The sequence below is a fragment of the Martes martes genome (genome assembly GCF_963455335.1).
Source record: "Martes martes genome assembly, chromosome: 8".
NCBI lineage: Eukaryota > Metazoa > Chordata > Mammalia > Carnivora > Mustelidae > Martes > Martes martes.
The window spans coordinates 42,621,453-42,647,048 of record NC_137895.1 but is presented as its reverse complement, the minus strand read 5'-3'; the positions used below and the strand labels follow the sequence as shown (position 1 = coordinate 42,647,048).

Genomic DNA, 25,596 nt, shown 5'->3' with positions numbered 1-25,596 from the left:
TAAACAGACATTTTTTAAAGAGAGAGAGAGAGCAAGCAAGAGAGGAGCAGAGAGAGAATGTTAAGCAGACTCCATGCTCAGCGTGGGGTCTGACATAGGACTTGATTTCATGACCCTGAAATCATGGCCTGAGATGAAATTAAGAATTATATGCTTAACTCACTAAGCCATCCAGGCACCCCCAAATGTATATTTAACATGATTGAGAGTTATTTTGTTTATATTGCTAAATACCTAAGAATCTCCACATATCTGAATGATGATTGCTATTCTTTTAAAAAAAAAAAGCCAAATGATTTTGTATTTCAAATCTGTTTGTATTAGTCAGAGTTCTCCAGAAAAACAGAACCAACAGAGAGAGACAGAGACAGAGACAAAGAGAGGGGAAAGATTTAATAGAATTGGCTTGCATGACCGTAAGCTAGCAAGTCCGAAATCTGTAAGGCAAGTTGGCAGGGTGGAAATTCAAGTAAGAGTTGCTGTTGCAGTCTTGTGTCTGAGGTCTTGGAAATCAGGCAGAATTTCTATGCTGCAATCTGAAAGCAGAATTCTTTCTTCAGGAAATCTCTTTGCTCTAAATGCCCTCAACTGATTGGATGCAGCCCACCCTCACATGGAGGGTAATCTGTTTTAAAGTCAACTGATTGTAAAGTTAATCATATCTAAAAAATAACTTTACAGCAATAGCTAGATTAGTGCTTCATCAAACACTTGCCATCATAGTCTAGCCACACTGACACATAGAGTGTCACCACAGTCTAGCCATACTGATACATTTAAAATTAACCATCACACTGCTATTTGTCATCATCTTTATGGAATCATTATCTTTTTGGTAAACTACTGCTATTTGTTTAACTATTGCATTGTTAAAAATTCAGATCCATAATTACTCCCTAACTTGCAGTTTGAAATTAGCAAAAGGTAAGCTGACACATATACATATATTTTGTGTTGTCTTCATGGATTTTTTGAATTAAATTTTTTCATGAATAATTAAAATATCCTCTGATTTTTAATATAATCATCTTCTTATCATCTTCAGACACCTTGTTCATCCAAATGCATGTTTTCTTAAATCAGATTAACTTTAGTTCTACAGAACACGTAAAAAATTAATTTTTATAGATTATATTCTCTGATTTTGAAGAAATATTTCTCAGAATATCAAATTGGCACTGTCATGGAAACTTGCAAGTAGTGGTATTTCTTTAAAAAGGGGGTCTCTATTTGCAGAGTTCTCTACGCTGAAGTGTAAACAGAAGCTAGGTAGCTGGAGTGCCTCTGCCTTTCTGAGTGGGGCTTCCTCTCATTGGCAAGAAGAAAAAATTCTGGGTCAAGGAGTTGTCTTTGCTATTCCTTATGATCATATCCACAGACTCTTCAAAGGACATGTTGGGAGGCCTGACATCATTTGCAATTCTTTTACTCTGAGAAAATCTTGTTCTTAATAGTGACCTTAAGTAATTAACACTCCTATTTCACTCAGTTTGCCATTACTATACAAACTGCTCTGGGTTTGGCCTTTTCAATTTACTGAAGGCAGTTAACTGAGAATTTAAACAGTGCATTCTTTTCGGGGGATCCTCTTCTCCTACTAGGCTATGTTTGAAATTCCCACAAATTTGACTAATCACTTGGCGGTAAACTCATCAGACTCATCAGTCTTAGCTGGGCCAGGTTTATCACATTCCTACCCCCTAGGAAGGATCACAAACAGATGGCTTTAAACAGCAGTCTCTACAGTTTTTTGATTATGCATCCTTATCAGTAAAATACACAGATAGATAGATAGACAGACTGGTCAACAGTCCTGCTTTGCCTGGGACTGAGGAGTTTTCAAGGACAGAAAAACACACTAAACCCAGGGCATTTCCTAACAAGTCAGGGAGTTGGTGACTCTACTAGTGGCTCCGTGGGCTGGGCGTCAGCCTTCGGCTTGAGTCGTGGTCTCAGGGTCCTGGGATTGAGCCCCACATTGGGCTGTCTGCTCAGTGGGGACCCTGCTTCTCCCTCTCTCTCTGCCTGCCTCTCTGCCTACTTGTGATCTATCTCTCTGTCAAATAAATAAAATCTTTAAAAAAAAAAAAGTATACATAGTCATTTAATTACATGTATTATGTGCAGTTTTATAATAGAGCAATATACATTTTAAATACTCAAAAACTGAACCTGAAAGGGATCACATAATAATGAATTAAAAAATAAGTGCTAAAGAGAGATTTGTGCCAGGAGGATGATAAGAATCAACTGATACTTGGGATACCTGGGTGCTTCAGTCAGTTAAGTATCTGTCATAGGCTCAGGTCATGAACCCAGGGTCCGGGGATTGAGTCCCTCATCAGGCTCCTTGCTTAGCCTGTAGCCTGCTTCTCCCTCTGCCTGCACTCCCCCTGCTTGTTCTCTCTTTTTTTCCTCTCTCTCTGACAAATAATTTTTTTTTTAAAAGAATCAATTGATACTGTTTTTTTGCACTTGTGTCTTTACAACTATAATCTGCAATTTGCTTTCAGCAAGACATGTGATCATTTAGTAATGGTTGGCTTAGTTAAAACCAGGTAATATACTCTGTAATTATATCTACACAGGTTGATATACTGCAACAAAAGAAATAAACAAATCCCCAAGTCATCACTCCCTGTAGAACTCCCATTTTTCCTCAGGAAAGCTTTATATCACTTGCCATTGCTCCCTGTCAAAAAATGCCAAGGACTCACCTGTACACACTGGATTTGCTCCTTATCAAAATAACTCAATAAATATGTATTAAAAATGCATAACATGTCTGACACCATACTATTGGTTAAAAATTTATTTTAGTCCTTGTCAATAAAGTAAAAATGAGGTAGTGTTTATTAATAGTATTAATTTAATAATAGTAATACCTAACACTAAGTAAGGTTTACAATGTGCCAAGCACTAAGTGCTTCACATATAATAATTATATAGTCCTTTTAATCCGGTGAGGTAGATGCTATTACTTTTCATTTCTTGAACTACTAGTAGGTTTAAACATATTTTTATAAACTTTGTTCAGATTTACAAATATATTTTTTGAGAGTTAAGATGGTGTGAGGGAAGACTATCCTTTGGTCAAGGAGTCCTAGGAGTCATTGCATATATACAACCACTCTAAATAAATACTGACCTCAAGAATACAGAAGTAATACAAATTTAGGAGTCAAAATTTCATATAAATATTCCCAGATTTATATTCAATTTTATGCCTTTGACTTTTAGATAGAGGCATACTATATTTTATTTCCTGAGGCCTAAACTCATCCTGGAAGCTGGTTATATACAGTAAAATTTTATCTATATGTGAGAATGATAGATGCAGCATGAAATTTCCACAGTTTCTGGGTTTTTTTTTTTTTTTTTTTGTCAATTGCCTACTTATCTCCTATATTTTTCTAATTGTGTTGTTCATTTTCTAAGGAATTTTAAATGACTCTTAAATGTATCTTGATGGCACATCCATGATTTTAATCCTTTGATATTTATCTAGCAGATACCTTTCTCAGTGGTTCTCTATTTACATTTTAATGAACTAACATCCACCTTTCCATTTGGGAATGTTCATCTTATTTGAGCAGCATTTTGGTTTTTCTCTTATAACGGTTCTCATGCACCATTATTATATAATTTGAATTTTTGGAAGTATAGAACAGATCAATCAAGTGAAGACTGACATAAAAGTGAAAGAATAAGAGTAAAGTAAAAACAGCATGTCTCCTCAATAATATCTCTATGGACAACAAAATAATCTTTGGCCTTATTGCATGATCATTCTTCTTAAGTGTACATAAAAAATGTATATTTAAACTTGTTAGTTTTTATCAAAATCAGAGTGTAGAATTAGAGTATTTTTCCCTAAAATTTCAAGCACAATGTACAGAAACAGAAAACAACCCCAAAGACATCTGAGATAAATAAGAGGCTTAAAGTCTGTATCCTAAAATTACCCATACTTTTCAAGTGAAGACAATGTCTCTATAGACACAACAGAAAAGTAAATCAGTATTCAAAAAGAACATCTGCAGCAGAACTTTAGTAAAATAAATAATTTGGTGATAATTTATTTTTCACATTGCTTGTAAGGAAATAGATGATTCTCTCAATACACTTTAACAATTCCAATGCCTTCAAGAAATTTAATGAGTTAAATTATATCACCACTTTCAAGATTAAACAAGTTAAAACTCTTTGAGGGCGGGACGCCTGGGTGGCTCAGTTGGTTAAGCGGCTGCCTTCGGCTCGGGTCGTGATCCCAGTGTCCTGGGATCGAGTCCCACATCGGGCTCCTTGCTCAGCAGGAAGCCTGCTTCTCCGTCTGCCAGTGCTCGCTCTCGCTCTCTCTCTCTCTCTGACAAATAAATAAATAAAATCTTTAAAAAAAAAAAAAAAAAAAAAAAAAAACTCTTTGAGGGCTAGATGAATAGGCTAAAATTTCAAAGTTCAAAAAGTCACAAGCTATAAGAACTTATGAGAAAATGAACACATCTTTTAGTACCACTGGGGAGAAGAATTTCCCTTCCTATTCATGGTCCTTCTGGCTGGACTAAGAATCAAATTGTCATGAGACAGATTAACAAAAGAAAATCAAACTTGATTTTGTATGTATGGGGAATCCAAACAGACATAGAAATTCCAAAGACAGGCAAAATAAGGTATATATATCATTCTGAACTAGGGAGAAGGGGACAGAGATCTGGATCTCAAAGAGAAGAAGTACAATTCACAGGACGATCAATAAGAGTAAATGTTTAATAAATGTTTGCTGGGCCTTTCAGAAACAAGGGGACATAGAAGGCTTTGATCAAACAGACCCTGCTAGGTTCCTCCCTGTCTATCAAAACTAGTTCATAGTATAATGTAGTAATCTATGGCAATAACTCTTTTCCCGGAGTAGTCCTCTATCTAAATTCTTTATAGATACCTCACAGTTGTAGGGAGATAAAGAGCTTTTTCTGAATCTTCTGGGTTTTGATTGTTTTTGAACTCAAACTATTCTTCATGCCAAAGTGTCCCATCTTGGGACAGCCTGCCCAAGGCCTCTAATATAGAATCTGTGATTTTAATACGTAAAATGTTAGACAGTGGTTACATAATCCTCAAATATAACATGCCCCTTTAAATTTTTTGAAAAATGTATTTTAGAATGTAATACATTTGAAATGTTTCTTGTATGAAGTACATGGTGTGGACCAATTCACTGAAAGACTGAATATTTTGCAAAACATTCACAGCAAACCCAACCTCTTTCTACATAAAACAAATTACCTGGCTTTAAGGGGCCTTTCTCTGTATTTCCATTTTAGTCACTTGGGTTTAAAAACTAGCTCTACCATATACTGGCTGGTGACTTTAGACCAATTATGTGACCTCTTTTTCTGAGTTTTCCATCTGTAAAACAGATAATCATAGTGTCTGTTTCTTAAAGCATTTATGATTTAAATGATATTTTCTAAGCATTTAAAACAGCCCCAGATAGTTCTGGAAACACTAGTGACAATTATACAATACTGTGAACATAACTACCACTGAATTTTACACTAAAAATGGTTAAAATGGTAAATTTTATGGTAATGTGTATTTTACCACAATAAAAAAATTAAAAAATAAAATAAAATAGTGCCTGTCACAAAGTAAAAATTTTTTAAATAAATTAAATTAATTATTTATTAATTAATTTATAAATTAAATTAATTATTTATTATTAATGGGGCACCTAGGTGGCTTAGTTGATTGAGCATCTGATATCAGCTGGAGTCGTGATCTCCGGGTCCTGAGATGGAGCCAGCATCAGACTCCAAACTCAATGAGGAATCTACTACTTCATCTCCCTCTCTCTTTGCCCCTTCCCCTGCTCATGTTCTCTCTCTCTCTCTCTTTCTAAAATAAGTAAAATTTAAAAAAAAAATAGCATTTACTACTCTGCATCATAATTATTAGTTTATTTGTATCACCCATAACTAAAAGCTTCATATGGATAGACTACATATTTAGTTTGTTCAGCATTTGTAACTCTAACACCTATCAGGGACTCAGACATACAGGAGGCCCTAAAGAAATACTTATGACTGAGTGTGGTGTCCAGCAATAGGTTGCCTAAGAGACAGTAACTTCCTTCTTAGTATAATTATTTAAGGAGAAGTATAATGATCTCTTATTAGTGATGTGTCAGAGTGTCTGACCAATACATAGGACAAGTAAAATTGTCTAAAATTTCTTCCTAATCTAAGATTGCATTATACTATTTATCTTGTGCCTTGATACAGCAATTTTCATAATCTAACAACAGTACCAACATAATAAAGGAATTCCATCTTTCACCACATGCCACCTCCATCCCTATAATATGCTCTGCTGGTACTAAAACACTTGTAGTCTTTTCAGATCTCCTGGTATATTTACATGCTCTTTTCCCTTTGCTTAGAATGTGCTCTGTCACGTGTATGCTTCACCTTCTTGAAGTCACGTTCTCTAGAAAGGCTTCCATGGTCCTCAAAAAGGGTGTTAATTGTCCCATACATGCTGCAACAGCATTTTGGTTTTGTTTTTATCACATGTTATAAGAGTTACCAATTTGCTAGTTCTCTAAACTATAGGCTATTTGGCAGCAGAGTCTGGGTCTTTCTCAATTATCTAACACATTGTCTGGTAATAAACACTTATTAGAAGTATAACAGCATGAATGAAACCATCTTGTGAGGTCTACTGCTTTCAATTGTATACATCATCATTTTTTAAAAGATTATTTATTTTAGAGAAAAAGAGAGACAGAGCAAGACCATGACAGGAGGAGGAGAGGGAGAGGAAGAGAATCTCAAGCTGACTCCCCACTGAGAGAGGAGCCCAAGTTGAGACTTGACCTCACCACCCCAGATCATGACCTGAGCAGAAACCAAGAGTCAGAAGCTTAACCCACTGATCCACCCAGGTGCCCCTGTACCTCGTAATTTTTTAAAGCACATTTTCAAATACATTTTGACCAGCCAGTTGCCAATGCTTTCTTTGCTGCAAAATTCTGTCCCAGTGTCCGTGATTTCAAGTACCTCTTTAATGCTATTGAGCACAGTTTTTATATGCAAATGTGTGTCCCAAGCCAAATGTGTGCTTTTATTTTGTGCCTAGAACTTATATTCCTCAAAGCAAGTTTTCCTTAGCAAAATGTTTGAAGGCAAAGAGACCAAGCCAAAATCTGCTAAGACACTAGCCATTTTGTCTGAAAGAAGAAATGAAAACAAAAAATGAGTTCTTACCAACTGTGAACAAGACACTTTGTCAGAGATGATGAACTCTGATATTATAGGCTGTCTATACAGATCTGGTGAGATGAAATTAAAATACTTTAACCTTACTAGAACTTGATGTTTCCTACTCTACCCCCTATAAGCTAAGTTTTCCAGTCTTCCATGTATTCTGTGGTTCCTCACAAAAGATTATTAAAACACTAACAGAAAAATCTCAGTGAGGAAGTCCAACTTAAAGAGGAAATACCTTTGTCCATGAGGATAAGAAAGGGTGCATCCCGCACTAAATTTTTGACTCAAGAGGCAAGAATGGAAGAAAAAGATCTACTTAATTTTCAACAGTAACAAGGAAGAATGCTCATTTCCCCTCGCATAATTAGAAAGTTCCTCAAACATGTTTATTATTCAGCAACTGGCATTCAGTGTACAGATGGCTCATTAATAAACGATGACACATCATGTGGTATCAGAAATCAACTCTGGATAATATTTAGTTTTTGGGTTTTTTTAAAGATTTTATTTTTTATTCGACAGAGAGAGAGAGATCACAAGGAGGCAGAGCGGCAGGCAAAGAGAGAGAGAGGAGGAAGCAGGCTCTCTGCTGAGCAGAGGGCGCGATGCGGGGCCCGATCCCAGGACTCTGGGATCATTACCGGAGCCAAAGGCAGAGGCTTTAACCCACTGAGCCACCCAGGCGCCCCATATTTAGTTAGCTTAGTTTAGCGCAAAGCCTGTACTCCTTTGACTCAAGTCTTTCTTCGGTTAGTTCTGCAGATTGCTATGACTTTCTGCCCCCAAACCTATGACTTCCATTCCCACTTCTCCCTAAGCTCCTCCGAAAGCAGGCCCAGCTTGCGTGGGTTGGGGCGTGGCTTGGTAGGGGCGGGCTGGCGCGTGCGCACTGGCCTGTCTGCAACGGGTGGACCATGGAGGAGGCTCCAAGGTCCTTTGCGTGGGAATGGTGCGCCCAATCACTTCCCCTGATGCGAGGAGGCGTTTTGAGGCTGTGGCTACTACTGCTGGATTTCGGTTTGAACGCGACACTTCCTCACGAAGAGGATGTACACTTTATCAATGAGTACGTGAACCTCCACAATGAGCTCCGGGGCAACGTCCTCCCCCGAGGGTCTAACTTGCGCTTCATGGTGAGGCTCTAAGGCGGTTGCCCAAACCAACAACCACCTTGTCACAATGCCACCCCTCAGCCTCAGAACCCGGACACTGCTTCACTGAGGTTAACGGATCGCAGGGAACAGCACTTTTAGTTTGGGTTTAAAAAATACCCTCAGATAAAAAACATGTCACTGTGACACATGGTTATTGCCAAGATTTTGCACAGTACTGGGATTTGTAGAAGTACTCAGCTGAGGGATTGTCTCAGACACCTCATCCCAGTCCTGGCCTTGATTTTGCATTCCCTTAAAATGTTATTCTTCCTTTTTCCTCCATTTTCCCCTCCTATTTCCATTTTACACCTCATCAACTGTTCTCTTGCTACTAGTCTTTGTGATTGTCATTTAAATAAATATTCTCTTACCAGGCAATTAGAAGCTTCCAATTTATATTATTAAATGATATTACAAGGACTATTTCCATAGACATAAGTTTTTTCTTCCTTCTGGATTAGCTCTTTAGACAAATTCAAGAAATAGGATAAATAAATTGAGGGTATGATATTTTAAATTTATATGATATATAGCAATTGCTCTTCTAAAGGACTATGCCAAATTAAGCAAATACCAGCAGTGTCTTATAAGGTATTTTCCCATAACACAGTCATGGGAAGCAATGACTAAATGCTTACAAACTTGGACTTGAGAGTTAGACTTCCTGGATTTAAATTCAGGCTCCACAGTTTACTGACTCTAAGTAGCTATAAGTAAACTACTTAACTTTTTTTGTGTTTTAGTTACTTCCTTTGTGAGATAAAAGCAATAATAATGCATAACTCATGGGATTATTGTGAACATTGAGAGAAATAATGCTTAGAAAACACTTAGAATAGGGACTAGTACATAGTAAGCATGTGATATATAAACAATAAGCAAAACGAAGCAATAGAAGGATAGTCCTTGGAGCATTGTTTGCAGATGGAAAGCTGTCTAAAAGGCCATTAATAGGGGAAGGGTAACAGGTATTATAAAATATCCATATTGGGGAATAATACTGTGCTGACTTTGTAAAACTTGGGTAGATCTAGTTATGCTAAAAAATGGAACAATCTCTCTTAAGTGAAAACTGCAAAGTTGAAGGCCAGTTATATTGTATATGGCATGATTACAATAGTATAGAAAAAAAATCACCCAATACCTACCTACAACATCCCCGCTTATATCTTATATTTGAATATGTTTGTATATGTATGTATAAGAGATAGAGAAATGTATACATAAGCAATTTTTTTTAACAATTTTTACCTTTGGGGAGGAAAGTGCAAGGGATATTCTAAAGAAATATTTATTTTCTATATTTTCTATATGTATAATCTATGAAATTAACTAAGAAAACTCAAAGGAAATCTTGGTATTGGTTTTTAGAAATGTTTATTTTCAGATCTATTGTAGCATGTATAAAGCATTTTGATTTTACAACTTTTTTGTTGATTTATCTAAATGTACAGTGAATTTAATGAGTCTCAAAATAGTGATAAAATTACACATTTCTGAATATTTCTAGATAGGTAGCAAGGGAACAGTATCTTGCGATATTTTCTTACATTTCTGAGACTATCCACAAAACTTTACATGTGCCTCTTTTATAATATTCAGCAAGTACAACTATGTGTTAAAATTTTATATTTATAAAATATAGAAGACAAAATTTATGCCTGACTTTGTATTTTATTCCCCACATTACAATAGTTTGCATATACTCAGTATTCAATAAATAGTTCTTAGATGAATACTTTAAATTATTGTATTATTATGTAGAAAAGGAATGAGATTAAAAGTATATATTCTGAAGAGAATACATGTTAGAGTTTGCATCATTTGCATCATCTAACAATATGATTTTTAAATTACAATTGTATAGATAGTCCTTTGCCTCAGGAAATAGTTATTTCATTTATGATTAACTCAAGAACATTTTCCCCCATAGAAATTCTACCAACAAGCTCATAACCACAAAGTTTGAATTGTTTTCCTTAAACAGAATATGAGAACTCAAGGAAAATAATTTAGAGAACAAGAAAAAAAATGCTCATTATTATTTTTTCTTTGCTTTTTGCATTTTTTTCAGACTTGGGATGTAGCTTTGTCACGGACTGCTAGAGCATGGGGGAAAAAATGTGTCCTTGAACATAATAATCATTTAGAAGAACTAAACATGGCCCATCCTATATTTAATGGTATTGGTGAAAATATATGGGTCGGACCTGAAAATGAATTCACTGCAAGTGTTGCTATCAGAAGTTGGTATGAAGAGAGGAAAATGTACAATTTTGAAAATGACAGTTGCTCTAGTGACTGTTCTAATTATAAACAGGTATCTAATGTTTATATTAATTCAATAGACTCCTTAATTGCTTTCTATGAAGTTTTTGATTATGTTTCAATTTTATAAATAACCTCAAATGGTAAAGTTACTACTTCTAATAGAATCAAAATTCTAATCAGTCCTAGATCTCAAAATGTCTGTGATTGCATCTATTTTGTGAACCATACAGTTAAAACATTCCTTTAAATGTAGTAAATCTCATTTCCATACCCAAAAATGAAAGGTGCTTTTCTAAAACTAATACACACTGGAAAAAGAAGAAACTAACAAATAAAAATTATTTTTAAATTATTAACTATAAACATAAGTAAGAACTTCATATTTTTTGCACAGATCTCTACACATACTACTATATAACTGATTGATTAAAAATTTTAAGTGCAAATTAATAGCCTTATTTTCCTGTCTCGTCTAACAATCCACCTTTACACTTTATACTCCAGTAATACTGAACCACTTGTTATTTCCTCTATATACACTTGTTATTTCACTATCACATTATTTATAATCTATATACTACACTGAGTACAGAGTTATCTTATCCATACATTCTCAACGCAACAAGAACATAACATTATTTTGGTTTTCCATAAATATTTGTATTAGGAATCAAGAAATAATTGGATTAACTTCCAAGCTGGTTTAAGAGATGATTATTTTTCAAAAAAAAAAAAGGAAATGATTATTTTTCAATCAATAGACTATGATGTCATGTTTTATGCAGAACTTAAAATCCTATGATTTTGTCATGTTAAATTCGTATCTAAGTTCCATCGAATTTATCGTGTTTCAAAGCTGTTTGATCCATTCTTTCTTCCAGAAAGTTAGAGTGGTTCTCCATTGTTTTGCTCATATCAAAGTCAGACTCCTTAATATGATTTTAATAATCCCAGTAAATTAACCAAGTCTACTCCATGATCTTCTCCTGTTATTTTTTCCTCTTTAATTCTGGTATCCTAGAGATTTTTGTTTCCTGTTTTTGACCTGCTTAACTCCATTTCAACTACTGTTGACATTCTCTTCTCTATTCTTTTAATATATCACTTTGTTTCTTTAAGAATCGCTTTTTTAAATTTAATTTTTTTCAGTGTTCCAAGATTCATTGTTTATGCACCACACCCAGTGCTCCATGCAATACATGCCCTCCTTAATACCCACCACCAGGCTCACTCAACCCCCCATCCTCCTCCCCTCCAAAACCCTTGGTTTGTTTCTCAGAGTTCACAGTCTCTCATGGTTCATCTCCCTCTCCGATTTCCCCCAACTCACTTCTCTCCAACTCCCAATGTCTTCAGTGTTATTCCTTATGCTCCACAAGTAAGTGAAACCATAAGAATTTTTTTAATTCTTTTTTTAATTCTCATTTTTTTTATTCTTTATTCTTTTATTTTTTCTTTATTTATTCTTTATGTTTTAATTCTCTTTTTTTAAAACCACTAAAGCTTGGGATAAAGCGAAAAGGAAACCAGAAACTGTTTCTCTCTTCCACAGATGTTAACAAACAAAACAAGTACTTTTTTTTGTTACGTGGAAGTATTTGAAATACTAAAGCCCTACAGAGAATTTCTGGAATATCTTCAATCATTCTCATATTGTCACTCCAATTTAAGACCTGTTTTTCTTTTTTATAGAAACCAGCTCTTCTATACACTTTTTTTAAATTGCAGGTTCAGACTCTATTTTATTTTGTAATGGAATTTCCTCAACAAAAGAAGAGAAATGCTGACTGCATTCAGTTACCCTCTACTCTTATATTGCTTTTCCTTCCTTTCTATAATCTTGATGTCATTTTTCTCCTTTCTAGTCACAGCTTCCAGTATTCCAAAACTTCTCTTTTCTTTGTTCCTCTCTGTCAATAACCTAGACTCTCAGATTCAACAGGAGTTTGAAAATTGATTCAAGGTATAAAACTCTCTGGATCAGTGTTTCTCAAACTCTTTATCCTAAGGCAGAACCTGCTAAAGGTTTCTGTAAATAGAGTTTGGGAAATGCTTCCCTAAATCTATGATAATTCTCTACCTGCATCCAAATAGAGAATACTTCATATTCCTTAAATTGCTTGGTTAACAGTTCCTTGTGAATTGAATATATTATTGTTTATAACATGACAGTAAATGTTTAGAATCAAATTTTGTTTCCTTTGAAAATTTTGTTTTAGCTTGTTTGGGACACATCTTACAAAGTTGGTTGTGCTGCTACTTCATGTACAAGAGTTGGACATATTAGATATGCAGTAATTTTCATATGCAACTATGCACCAGGGTAAGTTGTTTTAAATTTTAAAAATAATATAAAAATAAATTGGGAATTTTTCAAGGTTAAGTTTTCCTAACTTTCAAAATATTCTTCTAAATATCTTTGTGCACTGTAAAAGAATTAAATGTAAGATACTAAAGATTTTAAATTGAAATAGTTTCAATTCTATAATGAAAAAAGTCATATTTTGGGCATATTGATTTAACATACAAATTAGCCAAGGATTACTTCCTTAAAGAATTTTAACTTTGTGAATGGTGTAAGTGAATGGTCGAGTTTCATTCTTCTATACATAGCTCTCCAATTTTCCCAGCACCATTTATTGAAGAGACTGTCTTTTTTCCACTGTATATTTTTTCCTGTCTTGTCGAAGATTATTTGACCATAGAGTTGAGGGTCCATATCTGGACTCTCTACTCTGTTCCACCAGTCTATGTATCTGTTTTTGTGCTAGTACCATGCTGTCTTGGTGATCACAGCTTTGTAGTAAAGCTTGAAACCAGGCAACATGATGCCCCCAGCTTTGTTTTTCTTTTTCAACATTTTCTTAGTGATTTGAGGTTTTTTTCTAGTTCCATACAAATTTTGGGATTATTTGTTCCAGCGCTTTGAAAAATGCTGTGGAATTTTGATCGGGATGGCATTGAAAGTATAGATTGCTCTGGGCAGTATAGACATTTTAACAATGTCTATTCTTCCGATCCAAGAGCATGGAATGGTCTTCCATCTTTTTGTGTCTTCTTCAATTTCTTTCAGAGTGTTCTGTAGTTCCTCGAGTACAGATCCTTTACCTCTTTGGTTAGGTTTATTCCAAGGTATCTTATGGTTCTTGGTGCTATAGTAAATGGAATCGATTCTCTAATTTCCCTTTCTATATTTTCATTGCTCGTGTATAAGAAAGCAACTGATTTCTGTATATTGATTCTGTATCCTGCCACATTTATGAATTGCTATATGAGTTCTAGTAGTTTGGGGGTGAAGTCTTTGGGTTTTTCATAAAAAGTTTCATGCCATTGGTGAAGAGAGAGAGTTTGACTTCTTCTTTGCCAATTTGAGCACCTCGTATTTCTTTTCATTGTCTGATTGCTGTTGCTAGGACTTCTAGTACTATATTAAACAACAGTGGCGAGAGTGGGCATTCTTGTCGTGTTCCTGATCTCAAAGGGGAGGCTGTCAGCTTTTCCCCATTGAAAATGATATTCTCTGTGGGTTTTTCATAGATAGATTTTATGAAGTTAAGGAATGTTCCCTCTATCCCTATACTTTGAAGAATTTTAATCAGGAACAGATGCTGTATTTTGTCAAATGTTTTTTCTGAATCAGTTGAACCCAAAATGGATGAAAGACCTCAACATGAAGTAGGAGTCTATCAAAATCTTAGAGGAGAACATAGACAGTAACCTTTTGACACTGGATATAGCAACTTCTTTCAAGACGTGTCTCCAAAAGCAAAGGAAACAAAAGCAAAAATGAACTTTTGGGACTTGATCAAAATAGAAAGCTTCTGCACAGCAAAGGAAACAGTCAACAAAACAAAGAGGCAACCCAGGGAATGGGAGAAGATATTCACAAATGACACTACAGACAAAGGGCTTATATCCAAGATCTAAAAAGAACTCCTCAAATTCAACACCCAAAAAATAGATAATCACGTGAAAAAATGGGCAGAAGATATGAACAGACACTTCTCCAAAGAAGACATACAAATGGCTAACAGACACATGAAAAAATGTTCATCATCATTAGTCATCAGGGAAATTCAAATTAAAACCTCATTGAGATACCACATTACACCAGTTAGAATGGCAAAAATTAATAAGACAGTAAACAAGTGTTGGAAAGGATGTGGAGAAAGGGGAAGCCTCTTAACACTGTTGGTGAACATGCAAGTTGGTGCAGCCGCTTTGCAAAACAGTGTGGAGATTCCTTAAGAAATTAAAAATAGAGCTACCCTATGACCCTGCAATTGCACTACTGGGTATTTATCCCAAAGATACAGATGTAGTGAAAAGAAGGGCCATAAGTACCTCAATGTTCATAGCAGCAATGGCCACAATCACCAAACCATGGAAAGAACCTAGATGCCTTCAATGGACGAATGAATAAAGAAGATATGGTCCATATATACAATTGAATATAATGCCTCCATCAGAAAGGATGAATACCCAATTTTTGTATCAACATGGGTGGGAGGAGATTATGCTGCATGAAATAAATCAAGCAGAGAAAGTCAATTATCATATGGTTCCACTTACTTGTAGAGCATAAAGAATAACAGGGAGGATATTAGGAGAAGGAAAGGAAAAGTGAATTGGGGTAAATTGGAGGGGGAGATGAAGCATGAGAGACTATGGACTCTGAGAAACAAACCAAGGGTTTTGGAGGGGAGAGGGTTGGGGTTTGGGTAAGGTGGTGGGTATTAAGGAGGGCACATATTGCATGGAGCACTGGGTGTGGTGCATAAACAATGAATTCCGGTACACTGAAAATAAATTTAAATTTGAATTCTTTCTCCTTACTTACCATGTCATTATTTACTCTACACCTGAATACCTGCCTATGATGGGAAATAACTACCTTCCAAAATAGCCTCCATCGCTAGAGAATTTTGTTGGAAAATCTGAAGTTTTGTTATAGGTCAAGATTATATTATAAGTAATATTATTAAAATGTCCAATCAAGTGAGAAAATATCCTAATCAACATGTCAAGAAAACAGTAAAAAGAATGACCACGTGCTAGGATTAAGAAAGAATTTCTGCCAAATAAAATGCTCTGATACTAATCAAAAAGAAAACACAAACAAACAAACAAACAAAAACACATCAGTTACTGATTACTGATTGTATTCCTCTGGTTAGGGAAAATAAGAGAACTATGATGTAAATCAAATTACACTCAGAAATCCCCTTCTTGACCCTGTTTTGTGACCCTGAACACAGTCATACAAAACAAGTCCAAGACGTAGCGTCATTTTAAAACTTCTTAGGCTTCCTTCATTCCTACAGAATGAAAGCATTGGGATGATATCTGTTATAGGGAGAAACTTTTGAAAGTTAACTGCTAATTGGTATTGAAAATTTAGGGAACTAGGTACTGATTTAAGGGAGGAAAGAGATTTCCTCTGAGGCACTAGTCTTCATTAATGCACTCAACACCTCTACACAAGGCACAGATTTGTCTACCAACAAGACCAAAAAAGGCTGACCATATTTAGTTTGTAGTCTTGGAAGGGAGACAAACAATAAATAAATAAACACATAAATAAATAACATTTAATTAGATAATAAAATATGCCATAAAACATAAGGCAAAATAAGCAGATGGAATATAGGCAGGGTAGTTGTAAGAGAAAGTGGCATTTGGCCTGAAGATGACTAAATATTTCAGATAGAAATAAGAGCATATACAAAACCTTTGAGCTTGGAATGAGTTTAGCATGTTTGAGAAATGCATAACTGGTAAGAGATAGGAGTTCAAGTGGAAAGTTAGGTGATAGCTACACCAAATAGCATGTTAAGGATTTTGGAACTTATCCTAAGTAATGGCCAAGGCAATGGAAAGTCTTAAACAAGTGAGTGAAATGATCTTTTTTATGTTTTGAAAAGAACCCTTAAAAAAACAAAAGATTATCCTTGCTATTATATACTGAGCATTGAGTATAGGAAAATAAGGGTACAAAGAGGAAGTAAACACAATTAGATTTTTTCTATATTACAGGCTATAGACTATGGTATTCTTTTTTTTTTTTTTTTTTGACGGGGAAAAAAAGGTTTTTTAATTACGTACTCAATCCATTTGGTGTATTTCAAAAGGTGCAATACTTTTCTTCATTTATCAGTGAAAGAAGTTAGAAATTAACTTCAAAAAAAAAATCAGCAAATGGCAAATAAATTTCCTTCAAAGTCACAGTCACATGTATAGTGCATCCTAGAAAAGAGAAGGGGCAAGACAGGTTCCACCCACTTTCATGAGTTTCCTCAAATACTGGACCTACTCAAGGGTAGAGAGAAAAGGCAACTTTCAAAAAGGAGTATGTTATTAAATGAGGCATTTACTATACTCCTTCCTAAGAGCACCAGGTGGGGAACAAGTTTTCTAAACTGGATCTAGGAAATAGAATGTGGAATCAATCAGTCCTCCTCCCCTTAAGGGCTGTCCGATGGTTAATGAATTTAAAAAACATAACTAAATAAAAACAAACCCCACACACACTCCCCACACCCCACCCCACCCCCACAAAAACAAAAACAAAAACAAAAAACCCTAAATGTCCCAGATCATTCTCCAGAGTGGATGGAGCCCGGGAGCAGCTTCAACAACCCAAATTAGTCTGTTACAGAGTCATCACAAGCATGCCTTGCTTTTAAACAAAACAAAACAAAAAAAAAATTTTTTTTTTGAAACAACAAAACAAAAACTAGTACTAATCACTTTTCTGACAATACACAATTACTCAAATTAACTAGTACTGAGAGGGGGAAGGGGACCGTACCTACGGGCCTTGTCTCACACAAGTGCATGTGGGTAGGTGCAGGGCATTTGTCATTATTGCAAAAACGAATTTTAATCTTTAATCTTTAGTTTGATTTAACATTGCTTTTAGTATGATGCTGACACCAGCTGTGCGGAAAGGGCTCTGGAGACACGTTCATAGCAGCACACACCTGCGGCTCTTTTTCGGTTCGGGAGGCTCCAGGGCAGCCAATATTGCTTCGTCAAATACATTCTTTAGGCCTTTCTGTGTGAGTGCAGAACACTCCACATACTTGACTGCCTTCAGGTCACGGGCCAGCTTTTCAGCAGTCTCTGGAGTGATAGGCTTCTGTTTGTTCTTGGCAAGTTTCTCAATTGTACAGGGGTCATCTCGGAACTCAATTTGGGTCCCAACGAGCAAGAAAGGAGTCTTTGGACAATGGTGAGTTATCTCAGGCACCCACTTTTCCTTCACATTTTCAAAGGAAGATGGAGAGACGACTGAAAAACTGACTAGAAATACATCTGTTTGTGGATAACTCAGCAGTTGTAATCTGTCATAATCCTTTTGCCCTGCAGTATCAAAAAGTCCAAGAGTATATGGCTCTCCACCAATCATAGCTGTGACTGCATAGTTGTCAAAAACAGTCGGTACATACTCAGATGGAAATTTGTTTGTTGTATAGGATATCAGGAGACATGTTTTACCAATGGCACCATCGCCCACAACAACACACTTAATTGTCTGCATTGCTGAAACAGTTTTGTATCCACTTAAAATACTTCAAAATTCAGTGATGACCTCAGCTTCTCCGCCGGGGCGTTGGCAGCACTGCCGTTGTAAGTAAGCCCTACAAACATTGTGGGGCCTACAACTCATGACCCTGAGATCAAGAGTAGCATGCTATACTGAATGAGCCAGCCAGGTGCCCCTAGTCTATTTTGGATTAGGGTTTTAGAATGTGCATTGGTTTTCTATTGTTACATAATAAGTTACCACAAATTTAGTGACTTAAAACAGTACCTTTTGTTATCAAACTGTTCTGTAGGCTGTAAGTTCATGCACAGCTGTGGCTGGATTCTCTGCTCAGGGTCTCAAAGGCGCGTATCAAGAACTTGACTGAGTTCTTATCTCTAAGACTCTAGGGAAGAATCTGCTTCCAAGCACATTACAATTGTTAGCAGAATTCAGTTCAATGTAATTATAGGACTTGGACCACATTTAGTTGCTGGCTCTCAGCCAGAGTTTCCTCTCAGCTTCTAGAGGCTGCCCACATTCCTTAACACGAAACTGCCCCCATCTTTAAGTCAGTAAAACCTTCTCATGCTTCAAGTCTCTGACTTCTCTTCTGTGACCAGCTAGAGAAAACTCTTTGCTTTTAGAGCGCCAAATAATTGAGTCAGGCCCACCTGGATAATTTTCTTATTTTAAAGTCAACTGTGCCATATAACATAAACCATTATTAATAGAAGTAAAGTTCATCATACTCACTGTCCTGGGAATTAAGCAAGACATGTATATACCAGGGGAAGAGATCTTATGGCCCATCCTAGAATTTTGCCTATCATAGAATGGTAATTGAGAGGAAAGGTCAGTTTCTGCATATATCATGGAGTTATCTGGAGCTAATAATACTAGTTTATGGATTTGACTTGAGGGATAAATGGGATCAATAATCCAAGATGATACCTATGTCTTTAGTTTGATAAACTGGGTGAGTAATCATGTCATCAATTCAATAGGGAAGAACAGGAAATGTGTTTTGGTTTGGACATATTAGGTGGAAATATAAATATGGGAAATGAAGTGAATCATGAGAAGTAAAAAGTTCTGAAAAGATCTGGGATAGGTTTCTAAGCAGAGGAAACTACTGGTATAAAAGCCCTGAGATAGAAATAAATTACAATCTTGAATGAAATCACCTTATGTGAGAGTATAGAGACTTGTTTTAAGGGTGAAATCCTGGAACACTACTGTATATCAACTTTAGACAAAGAAGATAAGAGGAAAATCTAAATGGTGCTGGTAAGGGGTACTTGGAAGCCAAGTGAAAAACATGAGTCAATATGCTCAAAGTGGCTAACTGTATGAGATGCCTCTAAAAAAATGAAAAGCATGAGGAAAGAGAGATGACATTTTCATTTGATAAGATGAAGGTATTTGGTGACCTTAATTACAGTAGTGAGTGCAAGACTATCCTATAAGTATAGTGGTAAGATGAAGCTACAAGGTAGGATTATTATACTTTCCACCCACCTGTCCCATAAGCTTGTCTAGAAATTTCTATCAACCATTTTTCTTTTGATACAAATATTGGCAAGTTTGCCCCGTGAAGGATCTAGATTAGAACATACATTAGTCAACTCAGTCCAAGTTTTATTTGCTATGTACTCAAAGTAGACAGTAATAGCTATCTATCTTAAGAATAGTTAGCAGAAAAAATCAATCCATCATAGTATTATGAAATACTGAGTAAAAATTAATATAAGAGAGACAAACTGAAAATTGGAATGTGTAGGGAACTGAATGGTACCGCACCCCCAGCAAAGATATACCCAGGTCCTAATTAACAGAACTGTCAATATTAACCTATATGACAAGAATGAGTATTGTCTTATATGGCAAAAGATGTGATCAAGATAAGGATCTTAAGAGGAATTGCTTAGCCTAGAATATTTATGTGGCCCTAAATGCAATCATATATATTCATGTAAGAGAGGGAAAGGGAGATTTGGCACTTAGTTACACAGAAGAGGAAGAAGCAAAGAGATCATAGAAGAGGTTGGAGTGATATATTAATAAACCAAGGAACTTCTGGAGCCACCAGAATCTGGAAGAGTCAAGGAAATCCCCCCATGAGCCTTTGGAGGGAACGCAGTCCTGCCAACACCTTGATTTGGACTACAGGCCCCCATAACTAGGAGAATAAATGTTTGTTGCTTTAATCACTGAATTTATACTAATCTATTAAAGTAGCCACAGGAAAGTAATACAGAATGGAAGAATAAGACAGTTTTGCCATAGAGAAAATATAAATCAAAGACAACCTTGAACCTCTTAGAACACAAAGATGAAGAATGGAAATCAAAATATGTATGAAGAAAGAAAGGAACTATATAGGGCAAATAAATCTATAAACTGGTGCTCCTAAGGAACAGAGAAGAATAAATGAAGTGTAAATAATAATCAAAGAAGAGAGAATGTTCCTAGTCTATAAAATACTCATATAAAGATTAAGATCACTCATAAGGATCAGAAAAAAATGGACTGAAATAATATTTACATATATCATTTTCTAGTGATTATCCTTTAGTTTCAAAGATAAGACTCAGGGGCACCTGGGTGGCTCAGTGGGTTAAGGCCTCTGCCTTCGGCTCAGGTCATGATCCCAGGGTCCTGGGATCGAGCCCCGCATCGGGCTCTCTGCCCCGCATCGGGCTCTCTGCCCGGCAGGGGGCCTGCTTCCTTTCCTCTCTCTCTGTCTGCCTCTCTGCCTACTTGTGATCTCTGTCTGTCAAATAAATAAATAAAATCTTAAAAAAAAAAAAAAAAAAAAAAAAAAAAAAAAAAAAAAAAAAAAGATAAGACTCATATATTTCTAAACAAAATAAAGTAAAATTTTAAAAGTATTAATTAGACTAGCCTTGAACTTAGACATTGGAGCTGCTACAATCAAATATGACCATGAGAAATTAAGTTTCAGTGATAGGTTATTTTATTAACTAAGCTAGGAAAAGATGTAGTGTGGAGGAAAAGGATTTGTTTATTTTTGGACATGTTGTATCTGTAGGTGACTACAGGACCTTTTGTTTAATTAAATATATATTTGTAGTAGGTGCACCAAACACTGACTAGGCAAGAGAATTCCATATTTTTTAATATGGTGTCTATCCTAAAAATGCTTGTACTCTGTTGGGAAGGAAATATGTAAAAATAAACAAATAAGTAAATAAATAAATTAAAAAGCAACATTAACGAAATGCACACATATGTATACTTTAAATAGAATAGAGTTGTTGTAAAAGCAGGTATGAAATCATAGAAACATTTACCTGAATATAGGTTTAAAGGTAAGGTAAGGGATCTGGGGTTGATGAAAATGACTTGACTCTAATGCCAAAAGAAGTAAATGATAGTATCCAAAAGTATTTAGTAAAGAAAATTTTCTTTATTTAATAGTTAAGGAAATAGAGTCTGGCAGGTGGTGCCATTTTCTTTATTTCATAAACAGATAGCTAGAATATATTTTCCCCAGCCTCCCTAGAAATTTGGTGGGGTCCTGTGACAAACTCTAGCCAATAGAATATAGGCCACTTTCAGGCCTAGCCTTTAAAAACTTCCCACATGTTCCTTCACACTCTTGATCTTCTGTCATCTGTTGGCTGGACACAGAGGATCTGATGGAAGATTCAGTTGTCCTAGAGGGCGGCACAGCCATGGGATAAAGTGAGCCAGTGCCTCAGAGGAAAGTTCTGTTCTGTTCAGAGGAAAGTTCTGCTCTACCACTGTCAATATCTATACTTCCATGACATGAATTTTGCCTACCATTGCATGGAAATGGTGAAGGAAGGTCAGATCAGGATGTAGTTTGAAGATGGAGCTAATAATATCTGCTGATTGATTTAACTTTAGGAGTGAATGTAATAGAATAATCAAAGATGATATCTGTGTCTAATCTGAGCAACTGGATGAGTGGAGATACCATTAAATTAGATAGGGAAGGCTCATAAATGAGTAAACCTTGGGGGAATAGAAAGTGTTCTGTTTCAGACACATTGGGTAGACAGACGACTGTGGGAAATGTAAATGAATCATGAGACATGAAGGTCTAGGATAGGTTCCTAAGTAGTAAGAACTGCAGGTAAAGACTCTGGGGCAGAAATGAGTTGGTTCTTCTTGAGATCACCTTGTGAGAAAGTTAAGTATAGAAAATAGAACAGAAGAGACTTAAGGACGAAGCCCTTCATCCCTATAGTATTTCAACTTCAGGCAAACAGTTATCAGGAGTATAAAGAGAGTCTAGTGAGTTAAGAGAGAAACTAGAACTGTGCTGGCATTTTTAAAAAATAACATTTAGATTTATTTACCCATCAGTCTTTTTTTTTTTTGTATATGAGATTGTTCTTTTTCCATGTTTTTCTGAATACATAATAATTTATGATTTGATGATATATCATATTGTAATCATTTTAGACATTCTGAGTAGCAGTTTAAATACATTAAGGGCAAAAAATGCATATAACCATTCGAAGCAATGATAATATGAAGAGCTATGACAAGTTCACAAACGTTCAGTGACAACCATATCGCATTCACTGCTTGGCTATGATTTTAAGACACCATCAATTGTAACATGTATCCCATTTGCAGAGATATTAAAATATGAAAAGATGTACATCTTAGAATTATGAAATACAGTATATAACTAAAAGGAAATATCTATAAAACAATATGTATCCTTAAAATAAAAACATGTTATATGAAATAATATTTTGCTTGCAATTTAATACAACTATTTCATATTTTAAAATATTGGCTATGAAGCACTAAATTTGATTTTATGAACTATTAAGGCTCATGACTTGCAGTTTGAAAATAATGCCAATTTAGAATACTACTCTGTATAGATGATTGGCAGCAGAGAGAAGAAAAAGAGGTCAATGTGTAGAGTTACATGAAAGCTGTTTTTTATAACCTTGGTTGCTAATGCATTTCTATAAGCTAAAGAAAGCCATCAATAAAAAAGAGAGAGGTAGAATATATTAGAACATACGAAGGAAGGGGAGGAATTGAAGTGCAAGTTCTATATGGAAAAAAGCAGAAGAGAATTATAGGAAAAATAAATGTAGAGAAAGCTTAATAATGAATATTTTTTTTCTTTTCTTGTTTAATGAAGCTCATGAGGATTTAATCTATTTCATTGATCTTTCAAAAGAAAAGATTTCAGATTTATTCATACTTTCTAATTTCTTTGTTTGCTTTCTATTTTATAATTTTGAGATATTCAATCTTCCAAGTATCTTTTATAAGCAGAGGTTCTTTTTGTTAAGGTATACAACATTCCTTTATCTTTAATCCTACTTAATATTGAAGATATTTACAGTTATATATTTTCTTCTGATTGCAACTTCTGCTGGCCCTTAGGATTTTGTGCGGTAAAGCCTCTTTCTCATTACTTTCTATGGACTGTAATTCTAGGTCATTTTAATAAAATGTTTAATACTTAAAAACATAGTCATAATGGAACATTCATGATAGAAAATTCAAAAGAAAGTAATGTTCCCATTTCTGTCTTCCAGTTACCCTCCCCAATATTTTAACTTAAAAGATATATTCTATGCATATACAAAAGTATATCTGTCTTTGTGAGTGTGTGTGTGTGTGTGCACACGCATTTCCACAATTCAAACAGAATTCTACTACACTTCCTGTGGTGTTCTTCAATTTTTTGTTTACTTAATGATATAAACTGGAAGTCTTTCCATCTGAGTACACAAAGAGTTTCCAGATTCTTTTTAAGGTCTTCACAGTGTTCTGTTTTTCAATGAGTGTGCAAAAGTTCATTTACACAATGCTTTTGGGGTGCCTGGTTGGCACAGCCAGTTAAGTGTCTGGCTCTCAGTTTGGGCTCAGGTCATAACCTTTGCAAATAGAAAAGAACTCAGTGGGAACCCTATATTTGCCTTGGCTTTCTCTGAGAGAATTCTCAAAACCATAGCCAGAGAAACAGAATCCAAGCAACAAATGTGTTATTTGCTGAACATAGGAAATATCAGTGGTTATTGATGTTAAGATACCTTATATTCAGGATTAGGATCCCGAAGAGGAGAGGACTGCAAAGAAGGACACCCAAAAGCCTGTAAAAATTCTTTATGGGTCCTTGGTCAACTCCTAAGCTACCCATCCCAAGACAAGATTCTGGAAAGATTAAATAGGAACAGTTGCTTGGAAGCTGAAGACCCACACAGAAATTTCAGAAGCTGCACAGCACTGAGAAGACACAGTTGCAGTCTGGGCTCAGCCAAAATGGAGAGATCAGCATGGGGACTTACCAAGCAGAACATAAAAATCCAGAAAATATGAATACATTTGATTATATAAAAATTTAAAATTAATTTATGACTAAAGAAATACCATAGATATAGCCAAAGAAAAAACAATATACTGCGAAAATATATTTGTGGAATATATGGCGGAGTTAGTCTCATTAATTTGCAAAAAATTCATACAAATAATGAAGAAAAAGAGAAACAACACAGAAGAATAATTTAAAGAAGATATGAAAAAGGTCACTTACTAAAAAGAAAAAAATCATTAATCATATGAGGAGATATTCAATCTCATTCATCATTGAAGTAATTCAAATAAAAACAAATACAAGTTACTACTTTTCACTCATCCATCTGAGACTATAGAAAAGCTTGATACTCTGCACATATGATGGGACAGTAAATTGGTATAATCCTTCTGGATTTGGCAGAATAATAAAATTTAAAATATACCTACTTTTTATTCTTGTAATCTCCTTATTAGAATTTTATCGTATTAATATCTTCATGAAAATAGGCCAATATATATATGTATATATATACACAAGGATACCCATTTCAGTATCTTTTAACAGCATGAAACTGAAATAAAAAAAATAATGACTCAAGTAGTAGCAGACTGAACAATTAATTTACCATGCATTATTGTGTAACTATTGAAAATACTGGTGTCTTTATGTACCAATCAAACTTGTTAGATGAAAAAGTAAGATTCAGAACAATAATAAGTAAGACTGGGTCTTTTGTTATAGCAGCTAGCATTATCAGAAAATACAGTGATTCAGAAGAGAGAAATGGGAAATTTCAGTTAGGTGGGTAGATCTGTTCTACTAGTCATTCAAAGACCCAGCTTGCTCCCATCTTGTTTCTTCACCACTCCCTGGAGGCAGAATCTATGTCTACAGATCAAGTCCAAGTCATAGATAAGGGCTTGCTTAATCTCATAGTAAGGCAAAAGAAACGTGTTGTCTGCGTGACCATCTCTTAAAGCACAAGTGGGAAGTGATGCACATTACTGCTGTTTGCATTCCATTGGATATAAAACTGATCACATGGCCACA

General features: G+C 35.3%; 2 protein-coding genes across 2 annotated transcripts in view; one reads left to right on the top strand and one right to left on the bottom strand.

Annotated features, from left to right (window-relative positions):
- Nucleotides 1–8,182: 8,182 nt before the first annotated feature.
- Nucleotides 8,183–25,596, top strand: part of GLIPR1L2 (GLIPR1 like 2) — a gene marked incomplete at both ends in the record, with an annotated part of 31,733 nt that continues 14,319 nt past the window's right edge. Inside the window, 3 exons of the mRNA XM_080810208.1 lie at nucleotides 8,183–8,401; nucleotides 10,497–10,742; nucleotides 12,913–13,016. Coding sequence (XP_080666334.1) covers nucleotides 8,183–8,401; nucleotides 10,497–10,742; nucleotides 12,913–13,016 — 569 coding nt within the window. The remainder of the gene's footprint in view (nucleotides 8,402–10,496; nucleotides 10,743–12,912; nucleotides 13,017–25,596) is intronic.
- Nucleotides 17,616–18,295, bottom strand: LOC308348422 (cell division control protein 42 homolog). Its single transcript, XM_080812464.1, has one exon. The coding sequence runs from the start codon at nucleotides 18,234–18,236 to the stop codon at nucleotides 17,661–17,663; it is 576 nt and encodes a 191-aa protein (XP_080668590.1). The 5' UTR covers nucleotides 18,237–18,295; the 3' UTR covers nucleotides 17,616–17,660.